This window comes from Barbus barbus (genome assembly GCF_936440315.1).
Source record: "Barbus barbus genome assembly, chromosome: 19".
NCBI lineage: Eukaryota > Metazoa > Chordata > Actinopteri > Cypriniformes > Cyprinidae > Barbus > Barbus barbus.
Window position 1 is genome coordinate 1,466,823 of NC_136747.1, and position 20,492 is coordinate 1,487,314.

A 20,492-nucleotide genomic window follows, 5' to 3' on the forward strand; every position below is an offset into this window, starting at 1 on the left:
GGGGGTGGAGATGGTAGGTTTATGAATCAGGAGGTGGAGACGGGTAGGTTTAGATACAGTGCCTATAAAAAGTCTTCATACCCCTTAATTGTTTTCACATTTTGTAATGTTGCTGCCTTATGTTAAACTGCTTTAAATTATTTTTTCCCCCACATCAATTTACACTCCATACACCATAATGGCAAAGCAGGAAAAAAAGGATTTTAAAATTGTTGCAAATTTATTAAAAATAAAAAAACTTCTATTTGCATTCCATTGCAATCATACCCTTATCTGGGACAGTTGAAATTTAGCTCAGGAGCATTCATATTGCATCATGTTACTGCACTTCGAGTGAAGCTAACCTGTGGCAAATTCAACTGAATGGGTATGATTTGGATAAACCTTAATAAAAGGTCTAACAGCTGAAAATGCATATCAGATAAAAAATCAAGCCCTGAGGACAAACAAACTGCCTGTATAGCTCAGAAAAAGGACTGCATCAAACCACACTTCTGTGGAAGAGTTAAGAAAAAAATTATGCTGCATTGAATTTTCACAGCAGCATGTAGGATCTGTTACCCTTAATGGAAGAAGTTTGGAACAACCAGGACTCTTCATAGAGCTGTACTCCTGGCCAAACTGAGCAATTGATGGAGAAGGGCTTTAGTTAGAGTGGTGACGAAGAACCTGATGGTCACTCTAGTTGAGCTCCATGATCATATGTGGAGATAGGAGAAACCTACAGAAGGACAAACATCACTGCAACACTCCACCAATCTGTGCTTTATGCTGGTGTGGCCAGATGCAATGCAATCCTCTCCTCAGTGAAGACACATGAAAACACACTTGGAATTTGAAAAAAAAAAAAAAGCACCTAAGGACCCTCAGACTGTGAGAAACGAGATTCTCTGGTTTGATGAACCTTAATTCCAAACATCATGTTGAAGGAAACCAGCTCTGCTCATCACCTGCATCAAGTGTGCTGGTAGCAGCCTCATGATGTGGAGTTGTTTTTCAGCGGCAGGGACTGAGAGACTCGTCCGAGTAGAAGAAAAGCTCAATGCACCAAAATATAGAGATAGCCTTAATGAAAACCCAGTCCAGAGCATTCAGAACCTCAGATTGGGCAGAAGGTTCACCTTCCAACAGGACAATGACCCTAATCACACAGCAAGAGTGGCTTATAGACAACTCTGTGAATGTCCTTGAGTGGCCCAGCCACAGCCTGGACTAACCCAACCCTAATATATTTCTGGAGAAACCTGAAAATGTGCGTCTGCCCCCATCCAACCTGACGGAGCTTGAGAGGTGAAGAGGTGAGGAGAAGAATGGCAGATAATTGCCTAATTCTGATGAGCAAAGCTTGTCGTATCAAACAAAAAAGACTTGTAGACAGTGTTGCTACAAAAGACCAGAGAGAACACTGCTTGGAGAGGTTCACTGCTCCAGACTTGAGTGTTTCTTTTAAGTTTATCTGTTGAATGATAACTTCTGAATGTAAGTTGTATTAATTTATTCATTTTGAGTCCTGTTGACCAGCAGTGTGTGCTGAATCTACAAGTGACCACTTTAATTTGTTAAAGGTATTGTAACTTATCTTGTTGATTTGCTTATGGTTAGATTGGAAGCTTGAGGGAGAGGGTGCTGTTATATTTTGTACTCCTGTTTATCCCTGTTTTTGGTTAGTGAGGGAGTTGAGGAAAGCTTTTGTTGTTGATTCCTTTTCTTTTACCTGGATAGGTTATTTAGTACTCCTCCTGTTAATTAACCGCTGTTTTGTTTGTTGTTTTGGCCAGGCCCTCTCCTGAAGACATTTAATGCTTCCATGATTCTTGCTTTTCTAAATAAATAGTTTAAGTTTGTCAAGCTAAGTGGTTGTTGCATTTCTGGGGCAGAGGACGGGTGATTCCTCCTCGTTTTATTCTTTTCTTCTTTTATAAAGTTTAGTTAACCTGTTACTCCCACTCCCAACCCTAGACTGGGGAACGGGAACGTAACAATTTTTAAAAAAATAATAATTTACAAAGTTGTGACAATTCGGTTTTTGCTTTGTCATTATGGTGTATGGAGTGTAGATTAATCTGGGGGGCAAAAAAAAGTAATTCAAAGCAGTTGAACATAAGGCTGCAACATAACAAAACGTGAAAAAAAATTAAGGGGTATGAAGACTTTTTATAGGCACTGTATATCTACAGATGGATCTGGATCTGGATCCAACCTCCCCACCTGGATCTTGTGTTCTGCAGTGAGGACCATGTCTAAAAAGGAGAGGACGTCAATGGTTTTTACAAGTCGGAATGTAAAATTACAGTAATATCGTGTGAACATTTCACATGAACTCGTGTGAGGGGGAGATGTAGGGACGTGCACCACGAGGTGCGCAAGAAAAATACAACCGCTCAAGGGTATTTCCGGTCAGTTTAATAAATAATCACAAAACCATCACTAAAATGAAGTATCTTGGGGATGATCGAGGGGCACAAGGAAAATCTCTGACCTGGCCCTGGCCCTGCTGGAACAGTACTGTGAGGAATGGGCACTGACAGTAAACTTTGACAAAACCAGCATCAAGCTGTTCCAGAAGAAGGCCAGGTCTCAGGGAAACAGATACCAGTTCAGTTACGGAGGATAAGTTCTAGAGCACAGCACCAGCTACACTTACCTGGGCATCCAGATCTTTGCATCAGGAGGCTTCAGTCTGGCTGTAAAGACCTTGAATGAGAGGGCCCATGGGGCATTTTATGCCATTAAATTAAAACTATACCAATTAAAACATGGATTAAAGTTATATTATGCCATCATTAAACAAATTCTACTGTACAGTTGTGAAATTTGGGGACAAATATTAAAGTTTGAAAATTGGGATAAAATTTTAATAGAAAGAACACAACTGGACTTTGACAAAAAACATTCTTAAGGTAAACAGAGGCACTTCTAACAATGCCTACTGGGCTTATACCCTGTACACTGAAAGAGCTGTACAATTCTGGCATCACCTGACTTGATCTGACACTGAATCTATTCAATATAAAGCCCTCCTTGCCAATGAAACCCCCCACAGTGTCTCATCCTCTAAATACACTCGTCCTTCAACTAATGAAAGAAACTCAAGCGGAGTCTGACTCCAACCACAACCCTAACATTCATAAAGAAATTGACAAATCTAAAGTATAATTATGATGAAAAACTAAAAAAAAACAAATTTGACTTCCAAACAAAACTCCAGTGTTATTTGGCCCTAAATTATTGGCAAATTACTTATCAAACAATTAAAAGAAAGACAAATCCTTTCAAAATATCGACCCATGACTTGGAAAAAGAGAAAGGAAGACATTAAGAATCCTGGATTCCTAGAGAACAGCGATTATGCAAACACTGTGACCTGAATCAAATAGAGGATGAGAAACACTTTTTTCTGGTCTGCCCCAAATACACAGCAAAAATTCTTTCCACATTTTGAAGCATTGAATTGTTCATGTTTGTCTCTAAATGACTCTACGTCTAAGCTATATACTCAGAGAGGATGGCATGGCAGTCAAACTAGCTGCAAATGTTTACACCATACACATCATACGAAATGGTCAATTCATTGGATCCGTTTGCTTTATTTGACATTCTTCAATGTATATCATTGCAATTATTCTAATTAATATTAGAAATACTGTCTGCTGTTATTTTAATTTTATTGTATTTATCTGTTTATTTTCTCATGTATTGTCTCCTTTGATGGTGTAATTATGTTCTGTATTTTACACATCTAAAATGCATTGGCAATACTGTAACAAATAACATGCCAATAAAGCAACTTGAACTTGAGAGAGAGGGAGGAAGACACACACACACGGTTCATTTTAAATAAATTTAATGTATCTGAAGTGAGCACCAAACACTAGGAGAATGGTATGGGATTGGGACTTGACTCGGACCGAGATCAGAGGCACAAAACACCTGATCGGGACATAGAAGCTGCATAACAGCTATATATGAACAAACCCATCGTTCAGTTACATTGATTATTTGATTAATGGACAGAAAAAAAGACAGAAAGGTCATTATAACACATCTTCCAATGTAACCTCAAACACTGCAACTAGAAATGTATTTTTTTAATAGTGCATTATATGTTATCAGAACATTACCCATTACTGAACCCATGGATCCCAACATCAAGCTGACATAGTCAGCCAATTACAACTTGAATTGCAAAAATCTCACTCAAAAAACTATGTTGACCTCACAGCTCCTCATGTTTAGGCACTTCATCATCCTCATTTACTATGATGTTCAGTTCGTCTTGAGTTATCTTGCCATCTGCATTGCGATCCTGCTTTTTGAACATGTCCCTTAGGATAACGTCACAGTCTATTCCCGGATGGAGGCGGCCCCTGCCTTCAGCCACCTGTAGCTTAATGAATGCTGAAAACTGCAGAAGAAAACAGCAAAAACCAATTGGTGATCACGTGACAAACAGTACGAGCATGTCACATGTCATATTAGTCACATACTGTAGGTCGCACAGAGTATAGGTGCGATAGGACAGGGTGTGACTAATTGTATGCTGACTTGAGAAGTCATGTTAATTCTTGCGCACAGTGGACAGACAACACTAACACACGATGCGTAAATACCTTTACCACAACCCAAATGATGGATCGGAAACATTTTTAGCAGCAATCTGTGTGTGTGTAGCTTTAAGAAAGCACACAAACATCTGTATTAAATCCTTGGGTTTGTGTTTTTTTCTCCATCTCTCTCTCTTTTACTTTCTTAGTTGCCAACAGTTAAATAAAAAAAAAAGAAAACAGGACTCCAGACCATCCAGCACCACTTTTTTGTTGTTATTGTTAATTTATATATTAATTAATATATGGAATTATTTTTAGATTGACTGACATTAGTTTTGTTATGTGATGGACAGTGTTGGGCAGTAACTAGTTACTGTAACTTAGATTTCAGTAATAAGATTTCAGTAATAATATTAGTTACCATCCATAAAACAGCTTAGTTACTTTTGATGTCTCAACCCCGCTGATTTATAAATCCAACAATCAAATAATTCCTAGATTTATTTTCATAACTGTCACGACTCTCACATGCATACTGTCTCCAGTGCAGCAGGCAAGCTTGGAATATGGAAAAGCTTACAATTCAAATCAGCGAAGATGATGTGTGTCAGGTCTTCAGGAAGAACAATAGAAGGAAAGCACCTGGTCCAGATGGTGTGTCACCAGCCTGCCTAAAAATCTGTGCTGAGCAGCTGGCCCCCATCTTCACACAGATCTTCAACAGATCACTGGAGCTGTGTGAAGTCCCCTCATGCTTCAAACGCTCCACCATCATCCCGGTCCCAAAGAAACACAAAATTATTGGACTTGATGACTACAGACCTGTGGCCCTAACGTCTGTAGCCATGAAATCATTTGAAAGACTGGTTCTGGCTCATCTGAAGGACATCACTGGACCCTTACTGGACCCTCTGCAGTTTGCCTAGAGAGCAAACAGGTCTGTGGATGATGCAGTCAACATGGGACTGCACTTCATCCTGCAGCATCTGGACAGACCAGGGACTTATGTGAGGATCCTGTTTGTGGACTTCAGCTCCGCTTTTAACACCATTATCCCGGAAACCCTTCAAAATAAACTAACCCAGCTCTCCGTCCCCACCTCCGTCTGCCAGTGGATCAACAGCTTCCTGACAGACAGACAGCAGTTAGTAAAGCTTGGCAAATTCACATCCAGCACTCGAACCATCAGCACTGGAGCTCCTCAGGGCTGCGTACTCTCCCCACTGCTCTTCTCCCTCTACACCAACGACTGCACATCTAAAGACCCCTCTGTCAAGCTCCTGAAGTTTGCAGACGACACCACACTGATCGGCCTCATCCAGGACGGTGACGAGTCTGCTTACAGACAGGAGGTTAAGGAGCTGGCTGTCTGGTGCAGTCTCAACAACCTGGAGCTTAACACGCTCAAAACTGTAGAGATGATAGTGGACTTCAGGAGAAACCCCCCTGCTCTCCCCCCACTCACCATCATGAACAGCACTGTGACTGCAGTGGAGTCATTCAGATTCCTGGGCAGCACCATCTCTCAGGACCTGAAGTGGGATATTCACATTGACTCCATTGTCAGGAAGGCCCAGCAGAGGTTGTACTTTCTTCGCCAGCTGAGGAAGTTCAACCTGCCACAGGACTTACTGAAACAGTTCTACTCCGCCATCATTGAATCCATCCTCTGCACTTCTATAACTGTCTGGTTCAGCTCAGCTACCAAATCTGACCTCAGAAGACTACAGAGGGTAGTCCGGACTGCTGAGCGAATCATTGGTACAGCCCTGCCCACTCTCCAAGAACTGTACTTATCCAGAGTGAGCAAAAAGGCTGGTAAAATCACTCTGGACCCCTCACATCCAGCACACAACCTCTTTGAACTTTTACCATCTGGTCGACGCTACAGAGCTCTGAGCACCAGAACGACCAGACACAGGAACAGTTTCTTCCCTCAGTCAATACATCTCATGAACACTCAATAAATAAACGTAGAACACACAACTAATACATTATCCATTCACCACACTCACTTATTTTATTTTTCTAATTTGCACATACTTGACCTGTACATACATAGTCGCCTATATTATATATTGTGTATTTTTTATTTTTTTGCTGCTTTGTACATTGGTTATTGGCTATTTCTTGTTATTTTGTTTTATTACCTGTGTCCTGTCCTGTTACTGTCTTTCTGTTGCACTGTGGAGCTTCTGTCACTATAACAAATTCCTTGTATGTGTAAACATACTTGGCCAATAAAGCTCATAAAGCTCATTCTGATTCTGATTCTTACATTCAGCAGATAGAAATATTGCATTATATTGATTTTGTCAGGAAAAAAGATGATCCGAACACTGTTGTGTAAGTTGTGGCTTTACTTTACTCTGGCATTACATCCCACCCACATCCCTCTGATCAACATGTGCTACATTATATTACTATAATTAAAAATATTTTAGGAAAATTAAACAGTTTCTTACAAACTTATGTGATTTCATAAAATACAATGAAATATAATCATATATGGGCAACGGAGAAATTACAATTAGCTTCAAGCTACACATGACAATTAATGAAATTAATACAACACTTGTACTTGAATGTCACTATCAATCAATATTGAGTGTTTGTAATGACTTCTGACTGCGATCCAATGTGGATTTTGGTCAAATGATGAGGCAGAAATATGTAACATTCTAGGAGATTTTATGTGGAAGATACACAGTTACAACTTCTGTGGGACGTGAAGAAAACGTAATGTAACTAATTACTGTTGTCAGAAAGTCATGTAACTAATTACTGTTGTCAGAAAGTCATGTAACTAATTACTGTTGTCAGAAAGTCATGTAACTAATTACTGTTGTCAGAAAGTCATGTAACTAATTACTGTTATCAGAAAGTCATGTAACTAATTACTGTTATCAGAAAGTCATGTAACTAATTACTGTTATCAGAAAGTCATGTAACTAATTACTGTTGTCAGAAAGTAATAAGTAAAGTAACAATATTACTTTTGAAAGGAGTAACTAGTAATGAGTAATATATTACATTCTTTGAGTAACTAGCCCAACACTGGTGATGGACAGTACATATATTGGTGTATATATATATATATATATATATATATATATATATATATATATATATATATATATATATATATATATATATATATATATATATATATAAAACACAGTTGCATGCGAAAGTTTGGGAACCCCTTGCAGAATCTGTGAAAATGTGAATAATTTTAACAAAATAAGAGAGATCATACAAAATGCATGTTATTTTTAATTTGGTACTGTCCTGAGTAAGATATTTTACATAAAAGATCTTTACATTTAGTCCACAAGACAAAAAAAAATGCAGAAATTATTAAAATAGCCCCCTTCAAAAGTTTGGGAACCCTTGGTTCTTGACTGTGACTGTGTTTTTGTTTTGTGATGGTTACTCATAAACATGAGTCCCTTGTTTGTTCTGAACAGTTCAACTGAACACTGTTCTTCAGAAAAATCCTCCAGGCCCTGCAGATTCCTCAGTTTTCCAGCATCTTTTGCATATTTGAACCCTTTCCAGCAGTGACTGTATGATTTTGAGGACAATTAAGGGACTCGGACAAAACTATTAAAAAAGGTTCAAACATTCACTGATGCTGACAGTACTAAATAAAACTAACATACATTTTGTATGATCTCTCTTATTTTGTTAAAATTATTCACATTTTCACAGATTCTGCATATAAATATATATATGAAGAGTTCAGATGCAAAAGCCTCTAAGTGCCATCTGAAATTTTCATAAAAAATGAGCATTTTTATCAGGCTCCTATGTTTAGGTTCAGTAATTTTACTCTAATGGCAACGTGTAGGTCCTTTTCTATGCAATTAGAGTGAAATAACTGAACATGAATATAGGAGCTTGATAAAAATGCTCATTTTAGAAGAAAATTTCACATGGCACCTAGAGGCTTTTGTATCTGAACTCTTCATATTATATATACACATATACACACACACTTCATTGACAGTAATAAACCAGACAGCAGAGAGCATACCTCTTCCAGCGGTACCTCCAGGTCTTGGTTCATGTCCATGGCAGGAAACAGCGGCTCAGAACTGTCCTCCAGCCAGACGAACAAAAAGCCCTCAGGAACACCCTTCTGCAGCTGTAGTAATTCCAGCTCAAACAGCAACACTGCATTACTGGGTACACCCAACGCTGCAGGAATGGAGAGAGAGACAGACAGAGGAGATCAGGGAACACTGGCACATCTAATAGACCAAAACCTAGATGATTTAATACTTTAAAAAGCGAAAAGCAGCATGTTTTTGCAATCAGAATTTTAAACGGGTAAACTCCTGGAAAGTTTTCAGTTCAAGGAAAGCTCTGATGGATGACGACTGTAATGAAGGTAAAGATGATTACAGTGGTATACAGGAGTCATACATTAGGCTTGCAGGAGTCTAATGTTATTGATGTGCAACCAAACCATGTGTGTGCTTTCGAACAGTGATCACTATAACATTATATTTTTGCATGAACACATTTCTTCAATATATCTGCGCTGTCGTCAAAATTCATGTCCTGAGAGTTTTATAATAGATTCTGGCTAAATAAGTATGTGGGTCTGTGATGTAACAATGAATTTATATAAAAAATGATTATGTTCATTTATTATGTTATTTTACGTTTTATGCATTACAAGTGTTTCCATTGTTAAAGAAAAATGTACATGTTCATGTCAGAAGTTTATTTTATTTTAACAGCTTAATTCCACCTCATGCGAGTTATGGCACCTGTGATTGGCCTGTGCTTATGTCAGTCAAGAGAGTTTTTTTTTTTTTGTAAAAGCAAGTGCGCATGTTATCAGCATGATAGCAGATAACATGGCATTAAATATAATCTAAACTGTATTGGTTGAGTGTTAAGTAATAGTATTCTGTTGTGAAGTCAACACAATGCGTTCTGGAAGAAGTCAATTTAACGCCTGATTGCTATTGCAGTGAATTTTAAGAAAGGAACTGTAATAAAGTTCATCACTTCGGCAAATTTGAGAGCATCAAAGGTGATCTAAATGATTGCTGTGAACTGCTATTGCATTGAACCATGTTGGGGGGGGGGGGGTCATGCTTTTCATGTGACACACAGCCGCCACGATAGCACTGTATAAATGATATAGGCTTTTGTTTTATTTACTTTTTCCTTTTTATTTAAAATATTCCCAAACATGTTAACTATATCGTGAAATATCACGATTCTCAAATATGTGCAAGTAAATTCCTAGACTAATGTTAGTGTAATCTATCACCTACACATAAAACCCATCTTTTTACTTAAGTACCAGATATGGGTGTCCTGCCATAAAAATTTTATTACTACTGACTTTGTATTTAACGTGAATTTAATAAAAATATTGCAAGTTACCAATTTATAACACTTTCATTGAAAATTTTTATTTGTTTGCTCTCTTTCTGTACAAAGAACTTTTTCACTGACTTCTGTCAAGCAGAGTTCAAACAAAAACTCCCTTTATAATCACTGAAGCTGTTTACACTGTGTATGAATATCTTACACACATCTGCACTTTGTTGTTTCTGCTGAGAGAATTCAGTCAGCGAGCGCGCTCAGTGAACAAAACCCCGGCATCTCAGCGATGACTCATCTGAACGCCTATGATTGGTCATTGCATTCACAAGCTCAACAAAATCGTGCGTGATTAGTTAATGTGCAGAGCTGTAAAAACACATCTGTCTCTGGCTCAGCAAACGCAGATTTGGATGTAGCAGCTGGTGATGTGCCGCACTGAATGATCTAATCACGCCGGGGTAACTGTATCAAATATAAAAATATTATTCGCCTATTTTTTGTCTTTTGGAAGCTGCATTCAAAAACCTCCTGGCTCAAAAATCTGAGGGGGCATGTGGTTTGAATGGGCATGACGCCTCTGCCCTAAACCAACAGTGCATAAGCGTTAAGGATTTCCTGACCCTTTCCACTTTGTTGCATTTTTGAAGGAGTAAAGTGTCAGTCCTTATTTAATACTGTGGAAAAAGTGGTAATAAAATGAACAACTGTGCAACAGCATCTTGAAACTCCAGAGAAATAACAATGGGAAAGAAAACACACATTTGTAGATTGGCATACTTAAAACATACATGCACACAAGAATAGTATACCTGTACGAATATAAACATATTCAGGCTGCAACCCAAATATAGACCTTAAATGGAATTGATGTACATGTAAATATAGTCAATATTTCTCTTAATTTTTGTCTCATTGTACATGCATTCTGGGTTTATCACAATGCATTCTGGGATTAGAATTCTACACTGCAATAAAATGCTTTTCTTACTTAGATTTTTTTTGTCTTGTTTCCAGCCACAATATATAAAAATTCTTAAATCAAGAAAGATTTTCTAGTAAAAATTGTCAAAATTAAGTGCGTTTTTGCTTAGAACAAGCAACATAATCTGCTAAACAGAAAACAAGATTATTTTGCTTGTTTCAAACTTAATTTAACTTAATTTTGACTTGTTTTTTCTGAAAATCCTATTTTAGGATCCTTCTTGATATAAGAATTTATAGATATTTTGGCTGGAAATAAGACAAAAAAATCTAAGTCAGAAAAGCTTTTTTTGCAGTGTAAGTGTAGGATATAAATTTGATGCTTCCTTGGGTTTCAGTAAAATAAAAATAAAAATCCTTTTCCAGAGGGCATAATGAAAGCATACTTTTTCTGCAAAACGTTTGGGACGGCCAACTGGAAACCTAGTGAGGAGACTAGGTTTTGGAATAGAGAAATTATTTTGAAACACCTCTGCACAAACTGAATTGACATTCGAACAAGTTTTTGAAGTTTATTTTTACTGACCTCCGTTGGTGCCGTGTGCAAGGTGGGGCGGCACAGTGATCTCTCTCCTTTCTAACACACACATGCCCTGCAAACCTTCATCCAGACCGGTGATCAACTTCCCTTGACCTAACGTGACACGTGGGGGTTCTGGGTAGTCATCTCTGCAGATAATACATTACTAAGCTTAGAATACTAACAACGCCCCCACAATTTTATTGCAATTTTAATTTGATTAAAGTGTCAAGGTTCTGCACACCTATCCATTCATAATCTCACTTTACCAAAAGATGTCATGCTGATTTGTGAATCTTAGTTACACCATGCTCGACCATCAATAGTCACCTTGTTAAATTAATAAATAAACATATAGTGCAAATGGAGAGCACTTACGAAGAGTAGAGACGTGTGCCATCCAGCAGAGAACAGTTGTAGCGGTACATAATCAGGTCATCTGCAGCACTTGTCAGGATGCAGTCTGCTGGTTTATAGATCACTTTGATGTCCACTTGGTCTTTAGGGTTGTGAAAGTCAATGATATGCAGGTAAAAGATGAGCACAGCAGATCCTGGGATCAGCTCACCTGAGAATAGAGCAGATGAGAAAAAGACAATCACATTCCTCTCTCTAACAAGTCTAATTCCGTCATCTATAATGTTAAATAGATGAAACACACTGAACTACTGCATGTACCATGTAAAATACCTTTATGCCTACAATGATCAGTTTTGCGATTTTATATCAGATAATTGAAGTTATTGAAACGAGCGCATTCTGTAACATCTCAGCATGCTTATGTTGCATTATGTCAATTAAAAGCTTCCGGTGCTTATTTTCTTCTCTTCTAATAGTCACCTGATCCTTTTTCTCCATAGGCCAGATGAGGTGGCACAGTGACTCGTCTCCACTCACCCACACAGACACCCTGCAGGGCTTTGTCGATGCCAGCGATCACATAGCCCATGCCAATAAACGTGTTGTAAGTGCTGTTTCGAGAATAACTGGGGATGTTTTAAAAAAATATATATATATACATATATTAAAGTTAGTATATAATATACAAAATTTGACATGTCAACAGTCTCGTGAAATAAAAATGATCTGCATTTTGCTAATGGCAACACTTCAACACAAACATTTGCTATATACTTTGTTATATGCAATTATCTCTTTTCCAGATGACAGACTGACCTGGAATCGAAGACAGTGCCGTCTTGAAAGGTTCCGTTATAATGGTAACGTATGAAATCTCCCATCACTGCCCTTCTCCGGCATGGCTGTGGCATCTTTTGAACCTCCACATTCACGTCGTCCTTCACGTTAAACACGTCCACCAGTAACACATCAAAAATTAGAGTCGCATGTGGAGGGACCTTTGTACCTAAGGGTGAAGTTCCTTTAGACTATGCTTCAAACAGATCACATTTTCTGAAATCCAGGATCTCAAAAGATGAAAAATATTTCACTTCAAAAATATAGTCACACTTTACTTTTTTCATGGTTTACACTTTAATATGTATTATGAGTTTTATAGCTGTAAATGTATAATAATTTACAGTAAGAACAAATGTATAATAAAGGTGTGTATAATAAATAATCAATATATGTCATGTAAATCATGAATGTAATTAAGAATTATACCATATCCTTTGTCATCATAAGCCAGAAATGGTGGGATAATAATTGATCTCCTCTCCCCAACACACATGCCCAGAAGGCCTTCCTCCATGCCTTTGATGAGACTGCCCTGCCCCACATACGTGTCGTATGTTGAGTTTCGAAGATAGCTGTGATGAGAATTCACAGGCAAAATCAGATAAAATAAAACAAAATTAATTAATTACTAAATTTTTTTTATCTGGCTTTGCTAATAAATACTTTGCTAGTATTTATGTACAGCACTTTGGTCAGCTTTGGCTGTTTTTAAATAGAAAATAAATGCGCATGCGTTTAGAAATAAATGTGTCTTACCTTGCCATATAATAATTAAATATATACATTAGTCCCAAAAGTATTCTGATATTTTGAGCCACAATTAAAAACATAATTTTTTTTGCCATTATTTAACAAAATATCAAGTGGCATTGGCATTAAAAATAAAATAAAATATTATTATATATATAAAAGTTAGATTAACATTAATGAGAAAGGCGGCCTATATATTAAAACCTACACCAAATGTTTTTCCCCAACAGATCCCCAAATGTTCACTTAAGACATACCAGATAATGTTTGTTTGAATACTGTAATTGTGTGTATGTGTTATATATCGGGGTCGCGCACAGCCCGAAGCGCCAGTCAGTGCGAGTGGAGAAAAGGTACTCCTCTCAGAAAACATACAAATAAAGATCATTTTAGATGTTTAATTACCATTTGGAGCATTGGGATCGCTAGACGAGGGCTTAATGAACTCATTTTTGTGGAAACCTCAAATTCAACTAAAATTCACATTTTTCACGTGTAGCTCAAAATTAGTGCATTTGCATTCACACTCATTTTGCTGGCAAGGGTTACACACAATGTATACAAGTAAAGATTTTCAACTTGAATCTTTCATTCATAAAGATCCAATTTATTACTTAAGTGTTCCCTTAATTTGAATAGCACATACAAGTCCTTCTCAAAAAATGAGCATATTGTGATAAAGTTCATTATTTTCTGTAATGTACTGATAAACATTAGACTTTCATATATTTTAGATTCATTACAACACAACTGAAGTAGTTCAAGCCTTTTATTGTTTTAATATTGATGATTTTGGCATACAGCTCATGAAAACCCAAAATTCCTATCTCAAAAAATTAGCATATTTCATCCGACCAATAAAAGAAAAAAGTGTTTTTAATACAAAAAAAGTCAACCTTCAAATAATTATGTTCAGTTATGCACTCAATACTTGGTCGGGAATCCTTTTGCAGAAATGACTGCTTCAATGCGGCGTGGCATGGAGGCAATCAGCCTGTGGCACTGCTGAGGTGTTATGGAGGCCCAGGATGCTTCGATAGCGGCCTTAAGCTCATCCAGAGTGTTGGGTCTTGCGTCTCTCAACTTTCTCTTCACAATATCCCACAGATTCTCTATGGGGTTCAGGTCAAGAGAGTTGGCAGGCCAATTGAGCACAGTAATACCATGGTCAGTAAACCATTTACCAGTGGTTTTGGCACTGTGAGCAGGTGCCAGGTCGTGCTGAAAAATGAAATCTTCATCTCCATAAAGCTTTTCAGCAGATGGAAGCATGAAGTGCTCCAAAATCTCCTGATAGCTAGCTGCATTGACCCTGCCCTTGATAAAACACAGTGGACCAACACCAGCATCACTGACTGTGGGTACTTGACACTGGACTTCAGGCATTTTGGCATTTCCCTCTCCCCAGTCTTCCTCCAGACTCTGGCACCTTGATTTCCGAATGACATGCAAAATTTGCTTTCATCCGAAAAAAGTACTTTGGACCACTGAGCAACAGTCCAGTGCTGCTTCTCTGTAGCCCAGGTCAGGCGCTTCTGCCGCTGTTTCTGGTTCAAAAGTGGCTTGACCTGGGGAATGCGGCACCTGTAGCCCATTTCCTGCACACGCCTGTAAACGGTGGCTCTGGATGTTTCTACTCCAGACTCAGTCCACTGCTTCCGCAGGTCCCCCAAGGTCTGGAATCGGTCCTTCTCCACAATCTTCCTCAGGGTCCGGTCACCTCTTCTCGTTGTGCTGCGTTTTCTGCCACACTTTTTCCTTCCCACAGACTTCCCACTGAGGTGCCTTGATACAGCACTCTGGGAACAGCCTATTCGTTCAGAAATGTCTTTCTGTGTCTTACCCTCTTGCTTGAGGGTGTCAATGATGGCCTTCTGGACAGCAGTCAGGTCGGCAGTCTTACCCATGATTGCGGTTTTGAGTAATGAACCAGGCTGGGAGTTTTTAAAAACCTCAGGAATCTTTTGCAGGTGTTTAGAGTTAATTAGTTGATTCAGATGATTAGGTTAATAGCTCGTTTAGAGAACCTTTTCATGATATGCTAATTTTTTGAGATAGGAATTTTGGGTTTTCATGAGCTGTATGCCAAAATCATCAATATTAAAACAATAAAAGGCTTGAACTACTTCAGTTGTGTTGTAATGAATCTAAAATATATGGAAGTCTAATGTTTATCAGTACATTACAGAAAATAATGAACTTTATCACAATATGCTAATTCTTTGAGAAGGACCTATTAATTAAAAACGAAGACTTTATTTCCCCCCCCAAAATCAGTTGTGTTATTATTTTGGCCTACCTGGAATCAAATAGGTTTCCCACCAACAAGGATCCATTGTAATGATAACGGACAAAGTCACTGGGCATCACTGTCCTTTTGCAGTTCTGCTGCTTGTGAAGCATACGAATTTGAACCTCGTCTTCTTTATTCCACAAATCCAGCAAAAGCACATCAAACACCAATGTTGTATCAGGTGGGATTACTAAACCTAGAGAGAAACACCAGTGCTGAGTCAGATGGGATAACTCGACCTAGAGAAAGTGTGTACGTTTGATCAAACCAACATGCCCTTTTCTTGAGTGAAAAAAGTTAGTACACCCTACTAAATCAAGGTCCTAAAATCTCAATAAAGTGCATCAATTAGTGGAATCAAGTGAAAATTATTAGAACATTATTAAAGAGGATGGCCACACCTTATGTTTATGATACCATCATAGCACCTATAAATTACTCACATATACAGTACATGCATACTATTGGATGTTCATGTTAGTAATGAATGCATATACACTTGTGAATAACTTGCGTATACATATAAACTCGATCCATGCAGACACACATGCGCATATACAATTCTGATAAGAAAGACGCATGCGTCGCAAGTATCACAAGTTAAATTTGGTGATCTGCATCAGGTAAAGTAGTAAAACATCCAATGAACAGCTATTCTTTTTGTTATCCTCAGTAGAAAGAATTCTCTGTAAGCTTTTATAGTTAATTTGTTTCTTAATGGTTAACTTCTTAAATTTACTTTTTATTAAGCTGTATAATTATTCTCTATTTTTCTTTTAAGGATTATTCTATCTTTTTTCAGGGTTTTGGGGGGCCTTACCATGGTCAAAAGCCTTTCGCACACATCAAAATTGTGTTTTATATTTACCCGAATCACTTGGTCAAAATAATGTCAAGACACGGCTACATCCTCAGCCTCTTCTTCGGCTTAGTCTGCCTCCCTACCTTCACCATCCCTTTTAGAGAACTGGCTGATATACCGTCTTACATCATTAGTCAAATTAAGATTCACCTGCACAGTTTATCAATTCAGAACACCTTTACAAAATAATCTAATAGAAATGTATGGAAAATATTTTTGACAGATTATGACTGCTAGCTCAACCATTTTGCATTGAATGACTTCAGCATTGAACTAATGCCTATGTTTTGACTGTCAGTGACTGTCATTGCTGTGTGCAGCTATCTAAAAGAATTTAAGACATTAAACAAATCTAGCATAAAATCATATTTTGAATATGTTCTAGAAGTTAATTTCATTTTCTTTCTGCAGTTTAACTCTGTATCAACATATTTATCATGATGTGGAACAAATCAGAATTCTCCCACATACGTGTTAGAAAGGGTTCCCAGTACATTTGGTACGTTAATGAACAAAAATCCATATTAGGACAACTGTGAACGCATTAAGATATATTATTTTTTTTGTCATATGTCATATAAGATGCATTTATTTATTAGGGGGAAAAAAGACAGTGTTACCAGCTCCCAAGACTCCATATGCAAGATGAGGAGGTATGGTGATCTTTCTTCGCTCGTTTACACACATGCCCTGAACTCCTTTATCCAAACCTGGAATAACTTTAGATTCCACACCCACCTGCCCCACGAATGGAAAACCCTTATCCAGGCTGAGGGAGAGAGAAGAAGAGAAAGATACTTCATTCTAATCATTTTTAAAACAAATTATATATATATATATATATATATAGGGGACATGCACAGGGGGTGCCTCGGAGATGAATCTGTAAAAATTTGATTGCCACTGACATTCTTGATTTCTTCTGCTGTTGTGAATATCTAAAAATACAATTTAAAACAAATGAAACCTGAGTAAACAACACAATCACCCATATGAAAACAAACTGCTCCTTTAAACTTGGTTTAAATCTGGTTATGCCACCTTTAGCATCAAAATCTGCAAACAAAAGCTTATGATAACTAGCAATCAATCTTTTACAGTGCTGTGGAGGAGTATTGGCCCACGGTTCCTTGCAGAACTGCTTTAGTGGTAAATACATCTCTTCCTCTCCTTCTCATTTCCTCATTTTATCACATCCTTCTATCTGCTCATCTCTACCTGTTCCACTCTTCCTCAACCCACTCCACCACCTTTTAGACATACATCTCCAACTAAAGCAAACACTGACCTCGCTAATGGTAACCTCAAATGAAACTCGATAAATCATCAAAGGTTGCGGGTTCGAGTCCCCGGCCGGCAGGGATTGTAGGTGGGGGGAGTGAATGTACAGCGCTCTCTCCACCCTCAATACCACGACTGAGGTGTCCTTGAGCAAGACACCGAACCCCCAACTGCTCCCCGGGCGCTGCAGCATGGCTGCCCACTGCTCCGGGGGTGTGTGTGTTTGTGTGTGTGTGTGTGTGTGTGTGTGTGTGTGTGTGTGTGTGTGCGCACGCATTTGTTCACTACTCACTGCTGTGTGTAGTGAACTAAACGCAGAGCAACAATTTCGAGTATGGGTCACTATACTTGACAATACGTCACGACTTTACTTTACTCTGTTAATTCTAAAAAACAAGTCAGTCTGATTAGTAATAAATGAAGCTGGTGATGCTCAGATACTGCAAATACTGTTAGAGTGTTTCTCAAAACACTCTAACAGTGTTTTGAGAAAATGTTTCACATGATTTGTATTTTATAATGAAATGAATGGCATCTGCTTTTATGATGTGAACAAGTGACTATGGTGACATGAAGATGGAGTAGTTTTGAGTTTGAGTTGTTTTGAGTTAAGATTGTGTCTCTAAAACCTGCCCTGCAATTAGTTTAGCATAACAGATATATATATATATACGTATATATATACTATTTATTATTTAATCCCATTTTACTTAAGCAGGAGTTGAAGTAGCTTGTTCAGCTCTCCTTTAAAGTGTAAAAGTCTTTAAATGAATGGGGAGGGCAACATTACTGCACTCTTTAAATAATGAATGTGCTTACTTTGAATAGAAAAAAATAATTTTTGTTTATTATAGTAATTATTATTTCACGTATTTCAAGTGTTCATTTCATTTCAACTATTTTTGAAATAAATGTTGTAAAGCAACTGTGTCCTCAAATATTTAACTATTAAATGTTTTATCTAATGGTGTATTTGCAGGTGTAGTTTAGGAATATGATCATGCCAAAGAAACAGTCTGCAGGAGAATCAGCTGCAGATGAGAAGTGTCCTAAAAAGATGTTTGACTCACCCTTACGATATTGTCAAGTCAAGTCACCTTTATTTATAAAGCCCTTTAACAAACCAGATTGTGTCAAAGCACTTAACAGTATCAAATTGCTTACGAAGTGTCTCCAAGTCAAGATACTGTCTACAATAGTCTACAATAATCCTTTTTACTTTTTCTATATCACGATGATATTGTAGGCTATTGCAATTTGTCAGACCACTAGTAAAAGCATAAATTCTGTCCAGTGTCTAACAATCAATATCCTGCATACAGTAACGTGTAAATTTGTACTGTTGAAATTGATGCCTTGCAGAAAAAGCAGCTGATAACATGTTCAGAGATCCGCTGCACATAAAGGTATAATGAGTTCCCTCACCTGGAGTCAAACTTTCGTCCGTCCTTGAATGTGCCGTTATAATGATACCGAACAAAATCTCCGATCTGAACCTCTCTCGAACAGTGTGTTGGTATGAAGTATCGATCAATAATTACATCTTCCAACTGACCACATACAACATGTATGAGAGTGAGGAGAACAGTGAGAGCTGCTGTTATCGCCATTTAAAATGAGAAGATAATTCTCATTCGGTTTTCTGCAAGAGAAAATAAAGCCAAACTAAATCAAGCCGTTATAAAAAAAAAAATTCACTATGCATTTGTTATCCTGAAATCTGTGAAATTATGTGCAAACATGCGGAAAATAACTTGAAAGAAGTTGATGTTCACGTAGGCTATGTTACTGTACTGCGTGTCAATATCCACAGGAGGAGCAGCATCAACCGCGAGGTCCTAAACTCCATCGAATTCCTAAAGTTTAAAGCAACAAGCAGCAGGCCAGTGGTTCTCAAACCTGTCCTGGAGTATCCCCAGCCCTGCATATTTTGTATGTTTCCCTCATCTATCACACCTGATTCAACTCATCAGCTCATATGTGGAGACTGCAAGACCTGAAGTGGGTGTGTTAGATATAGGGAGACGTGCCAAATGTGAGCATGAAAATGCGTATAAATAGTACGCCAAATAAAAACGAAAACTCGTGGTATTGATACTCAGAAATGGACTTTGGTGTGCATATAAAACGCAGTTTTCGCATACATATGATGCATCTACTCCACAACCCTAATCCTACCCATAGCATATACACACCAAAGTCCATTTTTGCGTATCAATACCACGACTTTTCATTGGAGAGGTTTGAAAACCACTGCAGTAGGCTGTTCAGCAAGACAACAGGCACCACATAAATATTTAACAAAATGTATTTTTGTCCATATAAGTAACGCTAACTGAATTGCATGGGTTCATAGGAATTTCAACCCATAATTTCGGAATTCTGTGTTTAAATAAAAATAATTGTTTAAAAAAAATATCTGGTTTATTCAGTAGGCTGCATATAATTGTGTTTGGTCGATTTAGGGCTTATTGCGATTTCACCAGCAAGACATACAAAACATCTCTAAAACATTTATGAATTAGGCTACCATATAGGTCACCGAATGAAAGCTCAAATCTGACCCAGCCTTTTAAATTAGTAAAAGTTAATGATCCAACAGACCAAAAGTAGTCTATACTTGGACGTTTCCTGTGGGGGAAAAGGGGACAAAATGTAGATTTTATAAGCTATTTAAAGCAACAATAAATTGTCAAACGCTCAGAG

At 37.8% G+C, this 20,492-nt stretch overlaps 1 protein-coding gene across 2 annotated transcripts; it reads right to left on the reverse strand.

Moving 5' to 3' along the window:
* Nucleotides 1–3,835: 3,835 nt before the first annotated feature.
* Nucleotides 3,836–19,754, reverse strand: fkbp10a (FKBP prolyl isomerase 10a). 2 transcript variants are annotated; one of them, XM_079442639.1, is made up of 10 exons: nucleotides 19,212–19,754; nucleotides 17,126–17,274; nucleotides 15,650–15,839; nucleotides 13,027–13,172; nucleotides 12,577–12,766; nucleotides 12,241–12,386; nucleotides 11,779–11,968; nucleotides 11,407–11,549; nucleotides 8,587–8,750; nucleotides 3,836–4,405 (listed from the first exon to the last, which is right to left on the reverse strand). In XM_079442639.1, the coding sequence occupies exons 1-10, from the start codon at nucleotides 19,394–19,396 to the stop codon at nucleotides 4,217–4,219; spliced, it is 1,692 nt and encodes a 563-aa protein (XP_079298765.1). In that variant the 5' UTR covers nucleotides 19,397–19,754; the 3' UTR covers nucleotides 3,836–4,216. The 2 variants fall into 2 exon arrangements, with proteins under 2 accessions (XP_079298765.1, XP_079298766.1); XM_079442640.1 differs by having other exon boundaries at nucleotides 12,241–12,371; nucleotides 19,212–19,599.
* Nucleotides 19,755–20,492: the final 738 nt, after the last annotated feature.